Source organism: Alexandromys fortis, unplaced genomic scaffold (genome assembly GCF_014885135.2).
Source record: "Alexandromys fortis isolate MF-2015 unplaced genomic scaffold, M_Fortis_MF-2015_v1.1 scaffold_224, whole genome shotgun sequence".
Lineage (NCBI taxonomy): Eukaryota > Metazoa > Chordata > Mammalia > Rodentia > Cricetidae > Alexandromys > Alexandromys fortis.
Window position 1 is genome coordinate 641928 of NW_026068104.1, and position 21972 is coordinate 663899.

Sequence of the window (21972 nt, forward strand, 5' to 3'; positions counted from 1 at the left end):
GCATTTAGAAGGCAGAGAGGCAGGCAGATCTGAATTTGAGGCCAGCCTGGACTACAGCGTGGGTAACAGGGCAACCAGGCCTGCACAGAGAAACATTATCTCAGAAGAAAAAGAAAAAGAACACAACATTGGATTGTTCCCTTCAACCTCCATTATAAGCACTCCATTCTTGAGGATGGAGCCCTCATGAATTAATCACCTTCCAAGAGGTTCCTCTTAATACTATCACCTGGGGGGGGGGGGTTAGTTCCAACCTATGAGTTTAAAGGGGTACATACCTGGATTGTGCAGAAGCAGCTTCGAAGCCTTAAAGGGGATTCATAAGGCACTTAGAGCCACACAATTAATGTGCCGAGGAGCAGAATTTAAAATAGTTTACTAAATCTGAGGTTTAAAAAACAATAAACTCCTAGGATATAGAGGTAGATAAGTCAATGGAGCAGCGAAATAGCCGACAGTAATGATATATGACACTATGGAACAGAATTGCATAGTGTTGATGTGGGGACTAACGACATGCGAGGTTCACATAGGTCGGCTATCTCATTTCTGTTCCCAACTACAGCAGATGTGGCTAGAGAACAATATTTCTTCTTCTCACTCAACTAATTTTTCCAGTAGGAAAGCAAAAAAAAAAAAGCCCCCCCGCCCCCCACTGCCTGCTCACAGCCGGGGTTCCCTGGGATAAAGACAGATGCTTTTCTTCCTACTCCCCCTCCTCTTCAATGTGGCCAGTTGGATCTCAGGCCATTATCAAGAACTCTTATTCCCATCCGACTCCCTTGATTTATTTGAATAGCTTGCTCATATATTCAGAATCACATATTCAGAAGCACCAGCTCACTCTGAGGCACTGTTCTGGTCTGGGGCTGCATTTATACGGAAGACAAAGGTCACTTTGTTGGGGATAGTTTTGGTGAAGGGAGACTGACAAAGTGTATGCATTAGGATTTTGTAGCATTTCAAAGCTTTTTCATAGCATATACTATGGATTTCACACCGTCTGTGATACATGGAAACACTGCCCCACCGTATCTTTGCTGTAGATTTGACATACACTTGGAACAAACTGCCTTGCTCCCTGCAAGGTGGAAACACCTCTTGATTCAGCCTTTTAAATGTGTTTTGAGTGCCACCTATGTGCAGAGAATGATATTGGGGAGTTCGGAGAGATCCAGAGGATCCAGAAGAAGGGGGTTCCCAGTCTGAGGAAAGAGGAGGTGCATTTCTTTGGGAACTCTATGCTGTGGAAGGAGATTAGAGTCCAAAGTAGAAAGACAAACGACCCCAGGACCCTCTTATAACGGGGAATCCCAGTTGAATGTAAAAGAAAACCAGGTGAGTTTGGAAAGAGTTGGGAGGCCCTTCCCCACAAAGAGACAAAACTAGGTAGGGGACAGCTCCAAGCAACAAGAAAGGGCACATGGCAGAACCTGCAGAATGTCTCCCGACAGTGTAGAGGAACCAGGAGGCAGCATCTCCAGGGGAATGGGTTGGGGCACAGGGACAGGAGGACGCCTTTTAGATTGGGTGGGATTGTGAAGTTTTGCCGCACGCCTGAAGAACTCACTCGCGGGGCCAGTCCAGGGTAGAGGGTACTCGCTAGGAGACAGCAGGAGAAACAAGGGTGGTAGGCAGTTACCCAGGCAATCACCTCCAATTCTAATTCAGTTGAAGAGGAAGAGGGGAAAGGAGGCGGAGTCAGGGAAGATTTTAAGTACCCCTCCCCAACTTGGTAATACAGAGTGACAAAGGGAGAAAGAACGTGATCGGGGTCAGAAATGGATTGGGGTGTTGTGGGGGATCCCAAATAGGGTCCTTCTCCAAATGCTCAGGTACCCTGACAGCTGTTAAGGAAACCAGGTCGGAAAGGGTTAAGTGTGCCCCTCCATTGATCCAAAGGCTTCCTGTGTTTGAAACCCTTCAGGTCTCTACGAACTCTCTGGACCCCGGCCAGGCAGGCATTGTCCGGGGAGCGGCTGTGGGTTGTCCGAGCGGCCGCTCAGCCTTTGTTGTGGGGCCACCTCGGGGTTCCCTCTCGCGTCCTGGATAGGGCTGCAGCGTGCTTGCCGGGAGGGGGGCGGTGCGGGAGGCTCACTCCCTCACCCTCTTCCTGCTCTCCGCCCCCCCCCAGCCCTGCCGATGACCACATGACCAAGTGGGCCCGCGGCCAAACCACAAGCTACAAAATGCAGCCCCCGAAGTGAGCAGGGAAGCATTCTCTCTAGCAGCCTGGACCAACGGGAAGTTGCGAGTCGCGGGGCGAGCACAGCCGGCCACTTGGAGAGTTTTTGCCGCTGTCCCAGAGCCACCTAGGCTAACTTCGCGGCGTTGCCCCGCGGCGGCAGAGAAGGCTGCTGCAGAGCAGAGGCGGCCAGCAGGCGTGGGGCCGGCTGCCAGCAGCACTGCTGGGGCGCGCACCCTCCCGTGGTCCGGGAGCCACGCGAACTCCGTGCCCGCACGCGCCAACCCCAGCTCGCGCCTTTCTCAGTGTCCCGGGTGCCCCACTTCTCTGCCCCTCTTCAGGGCCGCTGCAGACCGAGTTGCAACATGAATCTGCGACTGTGCGTGCAGGCGCTGCTGCTGCTCTGGCTCTCCTTGACTGCGGTGTGTGGAGGTGAGTGCGTGCCCTTCCACTCGCCCGGGTTTTCTCCAGGGCTCTTCCTAGTTGCAGCCAGCGCGCTCCTCTCTTTCTGCCCCACGCTCTTCCCGCCTCCCAGGAAACTCGGCGAGAGCCTTGCAGGAGCAGCCACGCGCCAGCCACACCGGGAGGCAGATTGACAGGGCATCCCAGGTCGGGGGGCGGGAGGGGGGGCGGGAGGCGAATGTTATGTAGGCACTGCTTCTTCGGACATTGCGGGGAGGGGGGGTTCGGGAATATCTCATACATCACCATTTGGCCCCTCTTGAGTACTCCTCGCAGTTTAAGGCACTCAGGGCCCCAGACTTGCACCCTGTGTCCTATACCATGCACCCCACTTGGTGGCAGGGAGTATGGGGATATGTCCAGTTCACCTCAAGGATCAGAGGAGGTGACTGACCTGAGCTGAGTGGTCTGGGCTCCACGTTGAAGGTCTCTGTGTCTTGGAGTTTAGGGGGCTGCTGGCAAGTTCAGGGGCTTAAGCGGCTGGGGATGATGTGCCAACTTGTAGACGTGACACTTGTTGCATAGTCAGGAGCACGCTGCGGGGGGCGGAGGCGGGGGCGGGGGCGACCGCAGTGGCTAGTGAATCCCAGCTGTTGCTCCTTTCAGCCTGTGTGTGAACAGAGGCAGATCTGGACTGGACAGGGTCAGGTCTCCTCCTGCACTCCAAGGTCCTGGATGATCTTCCCTGCTCCACGTGGGCCACCTGGCCTACAGCCTCTATCTCTCTGGGAGACTTGCTTCTTCTGTATTCTGGCTTCATCCTCCACTATTGCCCCAGGTATAACTTCGGTCCCCCTGGTCTCCAGGTACCAACCCAGTAAACACAGGCGGCCCTCCGTGCATCTCAGGGAAGTGGCGGGGCGGGAGGGGTGGGGGAGTCCTTCATTTCCACGTGTACCAGCCTTCCACCTGGAAATTCTTGGCACTGGAACTCCCTTGCCTACTTCAGTCAGGATCTTCGGTGTCCCAGGAGCCCCTGCCCAGGCTGCCTGTCCTCTGTGTGTCAGAGCCTTCTGGAGCTGCCAGCTCCCACCTTCAGCTGCCCCAGTCCTATGATCTGGCTGTCACTGCAGCCTGCCTGGCACAGCAGAAGGGGAAGGTCAAGACCAGGTGGACAGTTGCCAGTGCCAGGGCTGGAGTCACAGGGAAGTGAGAGGAGAGAGAGAGAGAGAGAGAGAGAGAGAGAGAGAGAGAGAGAGAGAGAGAGAGATGGACAGTGGGCTTTCTAGAGGAAGAACCCCAGGAACTTATTTGGTTTGAACCCCTCCAGAACAGGAGGATGGCCCGCTGCCCAGGAGCCTCTGGAGTTCTGGCCAACTCTGCCTGCTTCTCTTTGTGGCCACCTCCTTTCTGCGCTCTTGTTCTTTGGCATTGCCCTGCACTCAGGCTTCTCCGGAAAGTACATTGGCCCGGTCGATGCCTCCTGCCTCCAGGTAGCTGTCCAGTGGTCTCCTGCGAGACTCTAGCACTGGGGCAGCCACCTCCTTGGGAAGAAGGGTGAAGACTTTCTTCCCAGAAACTTCTGCCGGTCAGGCAATGGCAGGAAGGGAGCAAAAGCTGTGAATAAAGATATTACAACAGCCTGCCCCTCCATTGGCTTACTTAGCCAGTATGGTTGGCAAGACAACACATCTTCATAGTTTGACTTCAGAAAGGTGGTACCTTTGGAGAGGAACATGATTGGGTACAGAAAGGGTGCCCCAAAGGAGGCTGGACCACCTGGAGCTGCATACTTCCCTAGAGGGTGAGGGAGAGTATAAGTAAGACTTTGGCTAGTAGATACTCTGTGAATCCTTCAGGGTCCAGCTATTACTAGTAAAGGGGCGAGCTGATTTCAAGGAAGTAGTTTCTGGTCCAGACCCCGAAACTTCTCGCTTTGTCTCCTCCTTTTACAGTAAGTCTTTTGCACATCATAATGTGGGTGTAAGCCTCACCCTTACATTTTATTTAAGACTAGCATTGGCTACTTCTAAAGATCCCACTATTTTCCCATACTCTTGGAGCCAAGGAGGACACCTTTTTGGAGGTAGCCAGCAGCCAGAGGTTTAGGTGTGCACACTTCTAATTCCACTGTGTCCTGGTCTAAAGAGCAGAGCCCTAGAATCACTTTGTCCTTAGGGTAGGCTCGCATGAACTCTCCACAGCCAGAGTCCCCAAAGCTCCAGGCTCAAAATCCATACTTCCTCTTCTCTTCTACTTTCTCTTCTGACTTGGAATGTTCACCTCTCTTCTCCCCTCCTCCAACTCTACAGACTCCTCACTGCCTCCTGACCTGGGATACACTTTGCTCTTCTGAGTCCGAGAGTTTCTGAGTCCTGGCCAAGTGTCCCTTGGTCTCCGAGCACCGCTTTCTATCGTCTCCTCCCCCTTGGCAACTTCTACTCCAGCACGCAGTGTAAGGACAGCTTACTGTACCCCTCCCACTGTGGAGGACATCTCCACTTCATTCCCAGTTCTAAGCTCTAGGCATCCTTGTAACCCGAGCCAGGCCTGTCAACAGTAAAGTCCTGAGGCTAGTCGGGCTTCCCAGAGCCTGATCCAGATAAGCAAAGCTGGCTGTAGAAGACAGCACAGAGTCTCGAGCCACGAGAAGGTGGCTCGTGTCCCAAAGACCCAAGCCTTACTACAGAGCAGTGGGCATAGATAGCATCACCAGTGGGATCTCCACCAGCACCTAGGGGTGGGCTTGGAAAGCAATCACTATACAGACCAGACCCTGAACAAGAAGATAGGTACACCATTCTGCTGAGGCTGGTATGTTTCTGAAAAATTTCAGACTCCTTTTTGTGTCTCAGCAGGGTTGGAGTTCAGGTTGCACGAAAATCAAATCCCACTCTTTCCCTAGCTGCAGTTCCCAGCTTGAAAATGCCATTGACTCACTCTTGTGAACAAGGGCTCCAATCTTCTTGGCTTGAGATTCCCTGGGAAATAGCTCCTGCTTCCTTTTAAGCAGAAAATAAGTTGGAAGGACACATTGAAGTGTATTGGGGTATTCCCCGTCTCTACAGGGAAATGCCTTTTGTACAGCCAAGACCTCTGTGGTGATGAGAATCAATGGCCTCTAATTTGTTCTTTCAGGCAGGACAAAGCCAGGGTTTCAGGTATCGCTGGCTTATCTGACTAGCAGCAAAACTAGGAAACGAATGGGTGATGGGATCAGAGTGTGGGAGGAGCCCACAGACTTCCTGTGATGGGGAGGACAATGTGCTCCACCCCAATAGGATGGAAGAGACTAAGCAGCTTCTGGGGTGGCCACTTTCCCAGGCCTGGCTGAGCCTCAGTGAGCTCAGGGTGGATCTTCTTTGCAGGTCTAGAGTCTAGACATCTTCCTGGCCTGAGTCGGAGCAACTGTCAGCATGTTGCCCATCCTGGCTCTTGACTTTCCTTCCCCCCCCCCCCACCAGTCTTCTTTGACTGCCATAGACACGGACCATCTCGGGCCATGAAGACATGGTGGTGGGGGTTGTGGTGGTGGTGGTAGGGTGTGTGTGTGTGTGTGTGTGATAACTTCCTTCTTCCTGGCACTATCCATACCTCTTTTACTCCATGCTTTCTGTATCTCTAGAACACAATGGCTTAGACCATTTTTCCAAATCCTGTAGTTGATGACATGGACATGACAACCAATGTCTTATTTTTTTAAGGCCTGTCGGGTCCTTCTCCTATGCATGACTACATGCTGGACACAGTCCTTACCATCCGCTACCTTAAACATGTCTCTAGTTCTGACTTCTCGTCAGCATTGCTAAGACTTACCCTCAGGGCTCAGGGTAAGCTTTGATGAGATCCTAAAACTCAGGACATTGGTTAGATCAACTGCGGGGGAGGGGGAGGACACCTAACAATGGTGCTCCTGAGCCCCTTCACAGATGGTAACAGGAAGGCAACTCTAGGTTAGTCAAACAGAAGCAATCCCTAAGGCTTCTCATCATCATTCCTCTTGTCTCCAAAGTATTAATATTTTTAAATCTTAGTTCCCCTGAATTATAGGTTTACAGGCTCAGTTGACACACTGACACACTTTAACCCCGAGCATGGAAGTGTGGCAAGTCAATCCTTGTAAATCCCTGGGTTCTGGTGGGCCTGGTGGTTTTCCTTGGACAAGAATGGAAGGGTGTTGTAGGGATAGAGAAGGTGTGTGTGCGGGGGGGGGGGGGGGGGGGGGGGGGGGGGGGGGGGGGGGGGGGGGGGGGGGGGGGGGGGGGGCGGGGGGCGGGAGAGCATGTAGTGTGCTTTCCTGGCTCTGAGTGAGGAGGAAAACCAGCAGCCCTAAAGTCTGCACAAAGAGGGCCATAAGGACAAACCTCGCCCACTTTTGGCCCAAGAGGATGCCTGGAAATTGTCTGCAAGCTGAGAAAGACTCACTAGAACCAAGGGGCCAAGGAAAGAGCCAGAGTATGGGGGCATTGGAGGCAGGGAGGAGTAGCCAACTGGATGCCATATGGAAACTGGGAGCCAGTGGCGGGAATTCCTTGATGGACGGCAATGAGACTCAAGGAACAGGGATATATAGCTGAAGGCAAATCTGATGGTGTGCAGGGAACAGAGGCTGGTATTCATTATCATCGGCTTCAGGCACTGCTGTGTTTCTGAATGCCACACCCATACTGGGCATTGCACAAGCATCCTACTCCTCTGCCTCTTCCCCAGAACCATCTCACCCCTGCACACTGTCTACTTCTAGTGTCCAAGGATTTCTCTGGGTACTAGCTCAGCTTTCCTGGCTGCACTTCTGGCTCTGTGGGAGCTGGCACATGTGCCTTCTCCCTCATCTTTCCCAAGAACATCCTGCACAACTTGGATTCCATTAGGGGCTCAGTGGCATCAGATGCCTTTTGCACTAAGCCAGATGTGGGCCGATGGAGACAGGAGCCTGGAAGGGCACAATAGAAGCTAGGTGGAAAGAATTTGGATCGGATTTTGAGTAGGAGGTGTGATCTAGAATGGTAGATTGATGGGGTGGTGCCCACCCCACTCCTGGGCTTACCCCAGGAATGCATGGGCATACTGCCACGGGCGACACTTCCTGCACGCATTCACTCACATGTGCCATATTTATTAGCCTCTAAATTTGGTCGCAGGCTGAAGAGAACCCAGTGCAAAGCAGGCTGAGTCAGTTATGTCCCAGCCACATCCATAAGGAAGTCTTGGGAGCAAGGAAAAGCCTCAGAGATCCCTAACTACTGACTAGGTGCCCAACGGGGAGAGATGAGACCCCTAGCACACCGAAGTGAGTCACCCTGCCTTTCAAAGAATGTAAGCATAGGGTGACATTCATTTGTTATTTGTTTTAAAATATTGCAGCCAAGGGGAAAAAAGAATAAGCAAAGCACAATAACGGACATATGGACATGGGTCCATGAAGGGGCATCATTGTGTTGTTGTATGTCTGAAATGTTTGGAGGACACCAGCTGCAGGGGTGCCAGTATGCATCATTGTGTACTACAGCCAAGTTGTGCTCCACAGCCAGGTATAGGCTTGATGCTGCAGAATGCACCCCAATCATGACATTGTCCAAGGAAGAACTTGTTGGTGCCTGTCAGATACATGATATAACTGTTCGAAGGATATAAAATTAGTCACCCCAATGGCAAAACGAGTGGTTCCCTTTGCCCCAGAACAGTGCACGGGTCTTTTCGTCTTTTCATCAGGTTGGAAAAGAAAATTATGAGGGGCGCCACCTTGTGAAGAAGTTGCACTGTCCCTTGGGCCGTGGCCTCCTCTGCTGTCTCCACCCTTCATCTTGCTGGCTAACGGCTTCACTCCTCTCCTCTCTGCAGCGCCACTGATGCTGCCTCCAGACGGGAAGGGGCTAGAAGAAGGCAACATGCGCTACTTGGTGCAGCCCAGAGCTTCGAGGACTGGACCTGGGCTCTGGCAGGGAGGCAGGAGGAAATTCCGCAGACAGCGCCCCCGTCTCTCCCATAAGGGCCCGATGCCTTTCTGAATCAGGTATTAGAGCCCCTTGCCAGTTGGTAACACTAACAGGTATGGACAGCCTGCTATTGAAGATCAGACACAGCAGGGTCTTAGAGCTTCCTGGAAGCTAGTAAAGCACTTATTTCTAATCTATTTTATAGAAGAGATTGTGACCCAGCGAAGGCCTTAGCGCTTGGGGCCAATCTCCTGACTCCCTCCCTCCCAAGAGCAGAGTATTTTGTTTTCCCTCTACTCTTCTGCCTGGGATTGGACAGGCTGCTGCCATTGAGTAGTTCTCGAAGTCTTAGCAGGCCGTGGCTGGAGAGGTGTGCCGAGGGCATGCCTATAGCTATCCAGTGTGCACTCTTACCAGGTCCAGGGGCACATGGGAAGGCAGCAGAGAGCCTAGGGACTGTCAGGCATGGGACAGGGGAGCCTGGGTGGTAGTGTCCAGAGCTGAGAGAAACAGAGAGGAATGGAAGGTGGCCAGAGAGATCAGGGCCCTTGAAGCCTGGCCTGCTTCTTCTCCCGCTGCAGCCAAAACCAAAGAGGATCAACTTGGTGCCTTGGGAGTGGGCATGACTTTTGTTTCCTCCCTAATATATGTCCGTGACTTCTTTCTTCTTGTTTTGTCTCTTTAGGATTGAAGGGCTCACCACGTCCCGCCTGGTGCTGTTCTCCCTACTCCACAAATTCGTTCTCTTCTCTGGAACCTTCGCATCCATTTGGCTCTCGTCTTGCACCTGTTATAGCTGCCAATGGTCCTGGCTCTTCTCACCCACCAAGTTCCTCTAGTGGCGTGGTCCTGCCCCTCATTTGCCTGATTCCATTTCTCTCACAAGGATCCAATTGGCCCATCTCCCTGGCCACTCCTTGGACTGCCATTGGGGACCCAGCTTCCCCTCGACCTAGTTCTAGTCCCTATCAATTGGTCTTGGCCTTCCCTTGCCCCTTCCCTCTTCCCATTATCTCGGAAAATGGCCAGGAGCACTACCTTCTTCGGTGGGTTCCTTCATTCCTTCAAAGCGCATTCGTGCTTTCTTATCCATTGGACTTCTCACTTAGGAGTACAGAGATGTGCAATGAGACACTTTGGTTGAGAGGGATTGGGTGTTGGGATCGGGAGAAGGTGCACTGGGGACCCTGAAATGTGGGCGAGTGTGGTGAAGGGGTGAGGGGAAAGCGCTGCCACAGCTTCTTTCTCAGCTCTGTCTGGCCCTGTCAAGGAAAAGGCAAAGGAGAGGGACCCATGAAGTATTTTGTCCTCGTCCTTTCTGCTCTCTGTCACAGCTAGTTCAGTCTCCAGGTCAGAAGGGGAGAGTGTTGAGCCCGATATGGTTCCTTACTCTCCTGGGAGTAAAAGCTAATTAAGGAGAGTTGTTTTTGCCAAAAAATAAAAAAATAAAAAAAAATCACTGAGAATCAGAGCCCAAAGGAACCTTGAAGATCACTTGCACAAACAGAGGCTCCTGAGAGGGGAATGACCCGCTCAGTGCCACTGCAGAGTCTCAATGGGGACCAGGTCTCCAATCTCCCACTTTGTGATGTCCGTTTTCCTCTTGATGATGTCCTTTCATAGCAAATGAAGTGCCTTTGGCTGGGTTTAGTGCAGAGGGTGGCTGGGCAGGACGGGGAGGGAGAGGCAAGCCAGCTATGAACTGCCTTGTGTGAGCATAGAGCTTCCCACTCCCGACCTGTCCTGGAATATTCCGTAAGTGGTGAGATGTACCCCACACAGGCCAGGTCCCAGCCACACACCCAGGCTCAAGCTACTTTAATTGGGGTTCTCAGGCACTGAAACTACCATTTAGCCCCCTGACACTGGCTGTCATGATCCCCTATGTTGACTGGGCCCTTGTTCTTGTGGCTTTGGGGGGGGGGGGCATGCCAGAGTGGAGAAAGGGGAAGAAAGGAAGGAGAGAAGGAAGAAAGGAGGAGAGATGGGAGGATGTGAAGGTAGGGTCCATCACTCCACCAAGAGGTCCCGTCTCTTGCCAGGAGGCCTTTGCAACCCTTCCTTGAAGGGAGACCCTCATCGTTTGCCTGAGCAGATGGTCTTCTTAGAGGCCTCCCAGGAGGGAGGAAAGAGAAGACAGAAGCTTGATATTCACTTACATATGTGTAGGGCAGGGGAAGTCAGGACCCCCAAGCCCTGTAGTAACCCTAAGATTGCCTATCCATCCTCCCCAAAGCCTTTCCTTCCCATCTGCTGCTGCTAATGCTGCTGCTGCTGCCGCTTCAAAGCCCACCCTGGGGAGCTGGGCCAGGCATAGCGTCCTCACCCCTTGGGCTTGAAGTGGGGAGCTGGCTGGTGCCTCTTCTACTGCTGGTACCCTTACCAAGGACCAGGCCTTCTTCCTCTTTGTCGTTTCTGCATCTCCTGCCTTATCAGCCTGCCGTGCCCAGCCCCACAGGGAAGGGGAGAGAAGATGACAATGATGGCTGAGAAAGAAGGGAGACAGCAACAGAAGAGAGGAATAAGTGGGCCTGGTGGGCTGTCTTATTTAAAGTGGTTGTGTATGATTCTTATACTAATTTATATAAAGATATTAAGGCCTTTTGCGTAAAAATAAAAACTGTCCCCTTCCCTTAACTGTGTCCACTGTATTTGTAAAGATTGTTCTGTGTAAATATGTCTTTATAATAAAGAGTTCAAAGCTGACAGTTTGCCCTCACTCTTTGAGGTCATACTCAGGAGGGGCCTTTCTCTCCCCCAAGGGCCATGCTTGTCCCTGTGCCCACAGTTTGCACGTGTAGGAGGGAGGTGCTTGCATCCCCGACTGGTTCTAGGTCAGCTGGCCTCAAACCGATTTGCTGCAAGCTCACAAAAGGACTCTCTATGTTTAAGGGCCAGTTCACATAAATTTGAGCCCCTTTTAAGTCCTCTGGCATCTGTTCGAATGTCCTCATTCTCCTGGCAGTGTCGGGTCGAGGATTCTTTTTTCAGAAGCAATTCATTTAAGGACATGCTGATCAAAGGTGGGATTTGTACTAAACGTTTTGTATCCCTGGTGGGTGTCTACTGTTTTATCTGCTTTTGAATACTTTCAGGACTTTTCAGCCAGTTTGCCTTTCTTGAAAAATGTTGTTTCCAGCCACAAATACATTTGGTAATGACTTTGTATGTTTCATTTTATGTCTCACAAAGTGGAGTTGCTTGATGAATGAGATAGCCTGGAAAATAAAATGCAAGGAGTTCAATATAATTCTGCCCCATCTGTCTTACTTTTTCATGCTTGTTGTCAAAATGTCAATATCTTGCAGAACAGACACGAACATTGGGTACATGCTAATTTGGTTAATAAACCCATTAGGTGCGCACAAGCATACACAAGGCAGAGAAAAACACAATGAGGAGACAGAAATTGTCAGAATAGATACGTTTGATAAATCTTGTGAGAAATTCTGCAGACTTGACAAGTATTTAGTACCAAAAAGATTTAATTGTAAAGCAAATGCCATCAGACAAACTTGCTAAAGAGCCATAAAGCTGCTCACCAGGCAATAAACAGAAAAAGTCACCTACAAGCACGCTTAAGTTTCTCCTCATTAGCAGAATGCTGCACAGTGAGCCATAGTGATTTTAAAAATACAGCACTTGGGTGGAAGCGCCTCTTAGGAAAAATATGGAGCTGTGAATCGCTGGTTTGCTGTTTAAGTGAACCGGTTGTCAGAGGAACTTAGTGCATTCAGGCAGAGCTTGGAATTGGGATGGGCTGCACACGGATTGCTTTGTGATCTCCCCAACCTCACCCCCAGCTCTCATTTCGCGTGGAATCAATGGCACAGGGGTGGTGTTGGGCCACAAGTATTCTGACCCACAGGTATTCAGGCTTCTAGCAGGTTAACAGAACTCTGTACAAAATACAAACTCATTTTGTTATTAGGACATCTTGGACAGATGAGAGAACACCCCAAGGGAGGGGAAGCACTTGGCTCAAAGTTTCCTAAGTTGTAAATGATTATAGAATTTATATCATGGGAGCTGGGTGGTGGTGGCACACGCCTTTAATCCCAGCACTTGGGAGGCAGAGGTAGGCGCATCTCTGTGAGTTCGAGCCCAGCCAGGTCTACAAGAGCTAGTTCCAGGACAAACTCCAAAACTACACAGAGAAATTCCGTCTCAAAAAAAAAAAAATAAAAAATAAAAAAAGAATTTATATCATGGATTCCAGAATGCAAACTCTGCAAAGTAAAAGATCTCCTAATCAGGAGGAAAAATGAAGTATAACATATGGGGTTTTGTTCCAATAAGGGAAACTGAACTTTGGTGTAGGAGACAGCATGGCCTGGTGGAATCAGGGAGAGTGAAGAGAGACTGAGTAATTAAAACTGGCCTATGAAGACCCAACAGCATCTGGGAAGAGGATGGTGAGCAGGCGAGGTAGGGGCTAAGAAAAGAACAGCAGGCACCAGGTTGCACAGGGCAAGTGTAGTGAACTGGGTACCAGTGAGTGGATGCGAACTTGACTTCCTTGGGACCGAGGACAGGGAAGGAACACTGATGTCCCTTTGTACAGATGACTTGGGACCTAACTAGAGCAGGACCGTATAGATGATATCCATTGGTGATATCTTGACTTGAACAAACAAATACAATAGAATCAGAGCAGTGTTGACTGTCAAAATGCTGAGCTTCCCAGAGATATCCAATACATGTGGCCCAGGGTAGCTATGAGTACGGCCCAACATAAAAGCATAAGTATACGTAAAACACTATGAGCTTTCTTCATAACCTGATTGTGTGGTTCTTTCTTCTTTCCATTGATTTATTTGTATATGTGTATGCCTGTGTGTGGGCTTGCTTCCCGCAAGCGGAGGGGCCGGTTTATGCAGTTCTTGAGTGTGACAGCTGTAGATGTCAATGTCACACAAAATAAATGCTTGCATACTCTTATAACCTACAAGCTGAGGTTAGACACCTGTAGCATGAATAATAAATCCAGAGACAGAAATTGGGGCTCAACCCGAAAACCAGAAAAGTAAAGCAGCCAAGCCACTAGAGAAATCTTACCTCTACCAAGGCTGGGCGACCACAAAACTAAGTAGACTAAGCCTCTCTCTCCTCCCATTTTATATTCCCTCTAGTGCTGGGATTAAAGGCATGACTCCCTAGTGCTGGGATTAAAGGTGTAGGTCACCACCACCTGGATTTGTTTCTGCATTGATCTTGTGTAGCCCAGGGTAGCCTCAAATTCACAGGGATTCATCTGCTTCCGTCTCCCAAATCCTGGGATAAAAGTGTGCCACCATTACCTGGCCTCTGGTGGCTTTAGCTTTGCCTCTGGTCTTCAGGCAAGATTTATTTATTAAAATACAAATAATATCCCACTACAGACACCTGTGCTAGATGAATCAACAGCGATTCACTTGATTATTTCTAGACAAGAGGCCCCAGACCGATGAGTTGAGGGGGGTCTGGCAAAGAACCTGAAAAACAACACTGCTTCTAAATCCATCCAGAAACCGGGCAGCCTTTGGAATGACAGAGACTGGGAAAACAGATTCAGGCTACGCAGGGCTTTTCAGATCCAGATGTTGATAATCAAATGAGCCAAGGCTGCAATGGTGCCTGTCTCTTCATACTCTCTGATTGACTTGGGACCCCAAACTGGGGCTGGGCTCCTCTTCCACAACCAAAGAACCCATGGGACCTGGCCTAAGTAACCATTCTAGGGTGCTTATATAATTCCGTTTCTAAGATCTAAAGGCGATTCAGCTGAATTTCTCAACCCAAGAGTTCTCTCTGCCCAGATTGAACCAGTGCCAGCTAACCGCCAAAGAAAAATGGTGGAGTAGCCTTAGCCAATACCTTCCTGTCCTGGCTGGCAAAGGCTGTTTACTCTGCCAGCATTTTTCTGGAACACCCAAAAGGAAGGCCTTGCGAGGTCTCCTTTGAAAACCTACTTTTCCCTTCCTAGCGGCTAGTGCTTGGAGAGGTAGCCCGGCAAGGAACTCACACGCCGCTGCTTTGGACTACAGTCCAGTGGTTGGAGGTCCACGGAGACACTTTCTTGAATGTCTTTCCTCAGGGGTTCAGACACCTTTTCTGCACAGTGTTTTCAAATCTGTCCCACCTATTAATTACGTCTGCCTTGTCAGCCCTAGACAGCGCATGAATCAATGGGTGTGGCTCTGTTCCAACTAAGCTCTATTTATAAAAACAGGTGGCAGGTCAAAGTTTGGCCAACTTCGGTCTAATGAAGCAATGGCCAGTTCTTGGACTCACGGCTCAGATAGTGCCTGGGGCAAGGCAGGAAGACCAAGTGTCTGCAGCCAAGTTTACAGTCGCGGCGGCAATGTCATGAGCTGGCTGTGATGTGACCACTGAACGAGGATGTGATCATAGTTTCCCAAAGTGCTTTCAGTGGAAGAAGTCTGACTTTAAAATCCTGGGTCAGATCCTGCTTCATTTACTCGTCTGTGTGACCTGGAAGGCAAGGTCATGGCCAGGGTGAGCCCCGGCTTCCTTCCTGCCCTGGCTGCTGTGGCTTACTTTCCAGGGCTGTGATTAGCACCAGACAGGACTGCACAGGGGGAGTGTGCCACACAGACCCTCGCTCCCAGGCCAGGCTCATTCAATGGGCGCAGTTATTATCTGCCCTCAGTCTCTCGCGAGCCCCAGCAATGAAGAGGGAAGTCTTCACCTCCACTTTCTACAGAAAGGAAAAGAGGCGTGAGGAGGTGAAATGGCGTGTCCAAGGGCACGGAGTAAGTAGCTCTACTTGGCAAGGCAAGCTTTAAACCCAGTGCTTACCTCAGCAGGGGTTCACGGTCCTGCTCCCAAAACATCTGCCTGCCATGCCGAGTGTGCCTCGGTCACTGGCCACCAGCCCTCAGAGACAGCACACAAACAAGGCCTTCTCCAGGGACAGAGTTGGCCCACAGAGATTCTCCCTCGTGCCAGCTTTAGCTTGGGCTGCAGCAGCCCGGAAGTCCTCTCCGAAGATGCCAGTCCTCAATACTAGCACCTCACCTGGGGTTCCTGAGATGCAACTGTGGAACTAGACACCTGTTCCGGGAGACTTAGTATTTAGGGATCCTTTCTCTAAGGATCGGGAGACCTGTAAACCTAGGTTCCAGTCCTGAATCTGTTTCTGTATCGGTTTTCCAGGCAGCTTGGCCAAGCCTTTCCTTGGCTGCTTTAGGACTCAGTCTCTCCCGCCCCACCCCCTACTAGGTCACCTTGAATAGACCGTATACTGATAGATGGCTTTAAAGTCTCGGTGGCTGGCGGATCTCTGGGAGTTCGAGGCCAGCCTGGTCTACAAGAGCTAGTTCCGGGACGGGCACCAGAGCTACAGAGAAACCCTGTCTCGAAAAACCAAAATAAATAAATAAATAAATAAATAAATAAATAAATAAAAATAAAGTCTCAGTGGCTGAACTATGCTTATAGCTGGAATCCAAGCCAACAGTGAAGGTACTTCAGGGACTTTTGGCTGTACCATGGTGGCAGTTCTGGTCTGGGAGAGGAAATGGCCATAGGGTGGGATGGGAACTTGAGCCTTCTCTGGCTGTTGCTGGATTACGTGGCTCTATACCACTTCCCTTTCTGCCAGGGACGCTGGTGTTTCTCCCATTGTGCAAACAAAATGCTTTCCTGTCTTCTTCAGTGTTAAAGAACTGGTAGGCCATAGTCGAGGGAACTCAGTAGCATGAAACCCCCAAGCTCAGAGTTCTAGATCCTACCCAAGCTTGCCCAGTCTCAGACCATGCGATTCCAGCCAGGTCACTTCATCTTTTGGGGTTCCAGTTTCCCCTCATCTATTTGCGTAGAAAAATCTAACAGTGGTCTCCCTATCTCAGCCATAAAAAATTCCAAGGTCAAAGCTGCCAAGCCTGGGAGGTCATTCTGTAAGTCAAGTCCCTTAGTTTTTACAGATGACAAAATCGAGACTCTGACCAGGAAAGTGACACTTAAAGCAGGGCATGACTAGGGGACTCTAGAGTGCATCTCATGTGCCATGCATGGAACTGCGCCTGCTTTGCCTTTGTCCCCATCACAACCCCATCCTGTAACTGAGGAAATGGAGGCCCTGAAAAGCTAAATCCCCCGCTCGTGTAAGGGTCCTGCATGGCATAACGCGAGTGAACAAAGAGTGAACACTGGTTTTGCATTAAAGGAAGGCAATAGCCCTGGAGACTGGATCCATCGTCTTCCTGGGCTCCAATTTTATCCTTTCTGAAATGAAAGTCATGGTCCTTGGCTTCTAGTAACCGAAGTTTCTGAAGCTGAAGTGTTTGGTATGGTGCCATTGTTGCAGACTATTATCTTAACTAGGCAAAGATGCGCTACATTTGTTTATGCTGCAGACTAGTGCTTTAACTGTGTTACTTTCGTTTCTGCTGCGTTTGTTTAATTACATAAAGATGTGTTGCATTTGTTTTACCTTGCCTGCCTAAGGCACCTGATTGTTGTAATAAACAGCTGGACAGCCAATAGCTAGGCAGAGAAAGGATGGGCAGGGCTGCCAGGTGGAGAGAATAAATAGAACCCTAGGCTCAAAAAAGAGAACCGAGAGACACGCCTGGGGCAAGAAGCCGGATGCCAGTCACCAGCCTTAAGAGAAGCAGAGAAAGAAAGAAAGAAAGAAAGAGAGAGAGAGAGAGAGAGAGAGAGAGAGAGAGAGAGAGAGGAAGGTAAAAAGCCCTGGGGCAAGAGGTAAAGAGAAATAGGTTAAGTTAAAAGAGCTAGCCAGAAACGAGTCTAAGCTAGACCAAGCATTCAAACTAACAAGAAATCTCTGTGTCATGATTTGGGAGCTGGTTGGTGGCCCAAAAGAAAACAATCCTGGTACAGTGCCATGAACCAGTACCTGTGTGTGCATGTGTGAGAACTGCCTCCTTCAGCGGGTGCTTATGAGCACCCCCCCCCGCCACATTTTGCATGTGAAAGTGTTTTATAAGGTGCAGAAAGCTATAGAAATTCTTAGGCTGTGAATATAGCTCAGGGGTTGAGTATGTGCTTAGCATGCCTTAAGTGCAGGATTCCACCTCTCCAAGAGAAATCTTAACATGTGTTAAATGTGTACAGAGTGCATATTATGAACTGCATTCCGTATGAGTTGGGGAGAGAGAGAGAAAGAGAGAGATTATTTAAAATCGCAATAGATGTTTAACCATGCAGCCCTGGAAGAAAAGTCAGGACTTCTCGGCAGGTTCTCTGGGAACTGTATGGGTGTCAGAGCGGCTTCCTACAGGAGACTTGGGACATGAGACCTCAGGAATGAGTCTGGAGCAAGAAGAAGGGAGGTCCTTGTAGCCAAGGGCTCCTGTTGAAACACTGAGGTAGGACGGGATAGACATGATTTCTTCGTAGAGCCACATTACAGGTAAGGAAGAGAGGTTGTAACTTGCCCAGTGAGGGATTTCACTAGACTCCGACGAGCCCTAGACTGGGAAGGCAGGGTATCTGATGGCTAGGGCATCCTGTCTGGTAATTTGCTCAGAGGCTCTATCAATTTTCTCAATTACTTAGGAAGGGCAGTGCCCCTCCCCGTACAGGCGGGAGTGGTCGAGTGCACCTGGGCCAACTTTCAGGCTGGCAGGATACTTTAAAAGTTTCTAAGTTCTGCGATCCTAAATGGTGGCTCAGCGGCTCCAGCCTGCTTGCTCAGTTTTTGGGTGAAATCTGGTGTGGCGTGAAAGGTTTCCCCCTGCTGGCGCAGTCTTGGAACTGCAGCGACTTTTTCCCCACTGAGCTCCACACCTGCCAGTGGCTAATGCGTTGTTTGCTTCTCAATTATCTACTACCCCTGCAGCAGCCTCCGACTGTACCAGCTGTGTTTGAGCAGAGTTCTTGTTTGGAACACGGAGAGAGACTGCCATCTAAGGGTGCCGGGGGTGAATCTTGTGGAGCCGAAGAGCAGCAGCTGTGCCCCTTTGGTGGCATCCTTTCGGGGCTGTCCTGGACAGGTTTCTGGCCCTCAATGAATGCTTCCTTCAGCGAACTCCTTCGTCCCTGTCTGTGCTGGTGAAGCTGTATAGGGTGTTTCTGCCTAGAGGACACCCTGATTAGTGGACATTTCTCTGCCTCGATAGTTACCCAAGATTTTCAAAGGTGTTACTCCTACTTCCTACTTCCGGGAACCATGTGTATAGTATATTAACCCAGAGCTTTAGGAGACTCTGGTACCACTCCTGTTCCCAAGCCTCTTCTAAATGACTAACAATACTAGCCCACTGTGCCCACCTCAGCAAGCAAAGTCCCCTGGTGAGGTCATTAGCAGAGTATTTGAGCCACTCCATCGGGACAGAAGTGTCAGATAAGACCCTATGAATCCCTGGACTTCAGTCAAAGGGAAGCTTCCAGGTGAGCTCAGAGACTTGGGAGCTCTGGAAAGGCCTGCTTGGCTTCCAGAAATCAGCTTCAAATGCATGCTCGCACACAGGCCTCACTTTGTCCTTTCCCCACGGGTAAAGCACACCAGCCCTACCTGCAGTATTTCTAGGAATTACCCTCTCCGGCTCCCTTAACTGTGACGTTGACTCCTGTCACGCACCAGGACAAGCAGGGAGGAGCTGCTTCCCTCAGGCTGCTATTGCCAGGCACGGCTCTTCTCTCATCCACTCTACACCTTGCTCTTTCTGTGTGCTGTCCTCCCGATAGGGTGGTCCTGAGGTCTGAGAAGTGTTGTCACAGAAAGGAAGCTGTTGGGCCAGCTCTGTGTGACAGATAACTGGGTCCCTCCTCATCGCCCACCTTTACTTCCCTTACTTATACCGTGGAGATGATCCCACTTTCTCTCGCTGGAGTCTTTAGGGTGGGTGAATCCCAAAGCAATCTGAACAGAAAAGTCACTGCTGGGGATATGTGAGTGGAGAGTTCAAAGCCCCTGGGTCAGCATAGATCCTTGGCAGGATCCCGGATGGTGCAGGAGGATGCACAGCCTACAGTCCTATAGCATCCTGTGCTTGGTGGGAACTTAGGGGAACCATCATACCACAAAGCAAGTCAACATTATGAAGCACTAACGTGCTAGGTACCATTTTGTGTGCTTGACTACCATACTCATTGAGTCCCCAGGACAACTCCACCAAGTGGAAACTCTCATCCCCCTTTTGTGGATGGGGAAAGCAAGGCCCCATACGCTTAAGCAAATTGCCTACAGTCACACAGCTAGTAAGCTGTGCCGAGATTTAAGATTATAACCTACTTCCAGGACCTGTGCTTGGCATAATCATTACTGTGATCCAACAGTCTACACAATCCTTGCTGAGTAGAGCTGTGTTGTCTCTGCTTGCTTTCATCTAGTAATGAGATGTTCATTACTTCCCAAGTAGCCTGGATTGGTTTCACACTGGTAGACTTTTTTTTTTCCGGTAAGTCTGGTCAAATTTTAGTGACCCGGACCTCACAATGATCTAAGTTCCCTGGAGATACAAGTAGGGAGTAGGTTATAGCAAATGTCATCCTTGCGCATTCTCACATAGAGAGAACTTGGCGGGGCAGGGGTGGGGTGCTGGCGTTCAGGCAGATCTCTGTCTGGATCACAGAATCCCCCAAGGCACCTAGGCTTCTTTGCTACCTCATGGTCCTGGTGCAGTGGCTGAGAACTAGACAGGGTGAGTGACCTGCCCCAAGGTTCTGTGGTAGCCGAAGCCAGGAATTAAAATGGTTCTGCCTCAACATTCTTTTCAGTCGAGGACAGTGGATAATCAGGCCTTACCTCTAGTTATAACCCATAGAATCCACAGCACTCGGTGTATCAGTAAGTGCTCTCTAACACCAAGAGAATGAATGGGATCTAAGGGTATGAAGTGCAAGGGCACAGCCTCCTTTCTGGCTGGCCTCAATTTCCTGGAAGAGTTAGTTTTGCATCCTGCTTTGAGATCCTTAAAAGCATTTCCATGGTAACAAAGCAGAGACTTGCCACTCCAAGGCCAGATTCTTTTCTGTTGCACAGAAGCTGAGCTCACTTCAGAAAAAAATACCCTAAATGCCTCCAGTGTCTGAGGAGCAGGCCACTGTCAGTAGGGAGGTCTGAGGAGTAGGCACTGCCAAGGGCGGATCCCCCAGAGCGTATCTCCTGGGGGGGGGGAGTTCTTGGGCCCATCGACCTTGCTGGGTTTCCATGGTAACAACACTAGGCTAGTGGGTTGCCAGGGTGACAGTGCTCTACTGTTAAGATTGCACGGGACTGGACCACACAGGGCCCCTGAGTTGAAAAGATGCTAATAACACCTTTCTGAGTTTCTATGACAACAACACTCAAACACTCTGTTGGCTTTGTCCCGAATGCAGATTAGGCCTCCACCCTTCACCCTCAGCAAAGAACACCCTGGATGGTGGGCCCCCTAGCCCAGCATGCTTAGGATTTGGCCCCTGCTGTTTCTTTCCCGAGGGAAGGGAAGGTACAGGTTTATTTCCCTTCCTCAGTGTCCCTCTGCTTACCAGACTGTTTCTCAGCGTGTCTGCTTAAAACAGCCTAGATCTGGAAGGTGGCGTGGGACAGGAACAGGGCTCGGCTTGATAGGTGTGGGAGCAAACAGAGCTTCGGGGACCTTTGGGGTTGAATGCCTTTCTGTAGTGGCTGCTCTCCGGCCACTTGAGTTCATATAGTCGCAGAGCAAAGCCAGGAACATGGGGCCAGACTTTTCAAACTCTTTCCAAGGCCATAACACATATAAATTGATCAAAGCAAGACCAAAGCCCTCCCTGTCAACCATCGGGTTTCATTTCTCCTACCAGTGCCTCCCTGAGGCACCTACAATTCTGTGGAACACAATTCGAAAAGTCTCAGCTTTGGGTCAGTCCATTTTGTGTTCCGTATGCAGCGAGACTGAGAACCAGAGATGATGTGGGAGTGTCATATATCAATCTGTTCATTTCATTGGTTAAGTTATAATAAACCAACTGCTTGGCCTCAGCTTAGAACATAGATGGGAGGAGTAAACAGAATAGAATTCTGGGGGGAAGAGGAAGTGAGGTCAGACTCTGCCCTGCTTCCAGAGGGACCAGAGAGACGCCATGCTCAGCCCTCCCAGGTAGACGCAATAGCTCTGCGCTCTGAGGCAGACACATGAAGCTCAGACTCATGATGGATGGAGGCTAGAATCTTCCCGGTAAGCGCACCTTGGGGTGCTTACACACATTACTAGAAATGGGCTAGTCCAGGTGTGAGAATTAGCCTCCTAATTGCCTAACTCCTAATTAGGGCTAGAGTTCATGGGCCAAGCAGTTCTTTAAATGAATACAGTTTGTGTGTTGTTATTTCGGGCATGAGCTAGCCAAGTGGCCGGGGTGTTGGGGACGCAGCCCCGCCGCTCCTATTCCAACACAGAGAGGTTGAATGAGTGGCTTAAAGCCCCACAGACAGTCATTTGGATAGCTGGAACGAAGCCCCAGGGTTCCGGTATTTGCAGTGTCTTTTGTCTTGGGATGCTATGAATTTCTGGATGA

General features: G+C 50.3%; 1 protein-coding gene across 1 annotated transcript; it reads left to right on the plus strand.

Moving 5' to 3' along the window:
* Positions 1–2160: 2160 nt before the first annotated feature.
* Positions 2161–11773, plus strand: Apln (apelin). Its single transcript, XM_050123990.1, has 3 exons — positions 2161–2617; positions 8429–8600; positions 9209–11773. The coding sequence occupies exons 1-2, from the start codon at positions 2551–2553 to the stop codon at positions 8593–8595; spliced, it is 234 nt and encodes a 77-aa protein (XP_049979947.1). The 5' UTR covers positions 2161–2550; the 3' UTR covers positions 8596–8600; positions 9209–11773.
* Positions 11774–21972: the final 10199 nt, after the last annotated feature.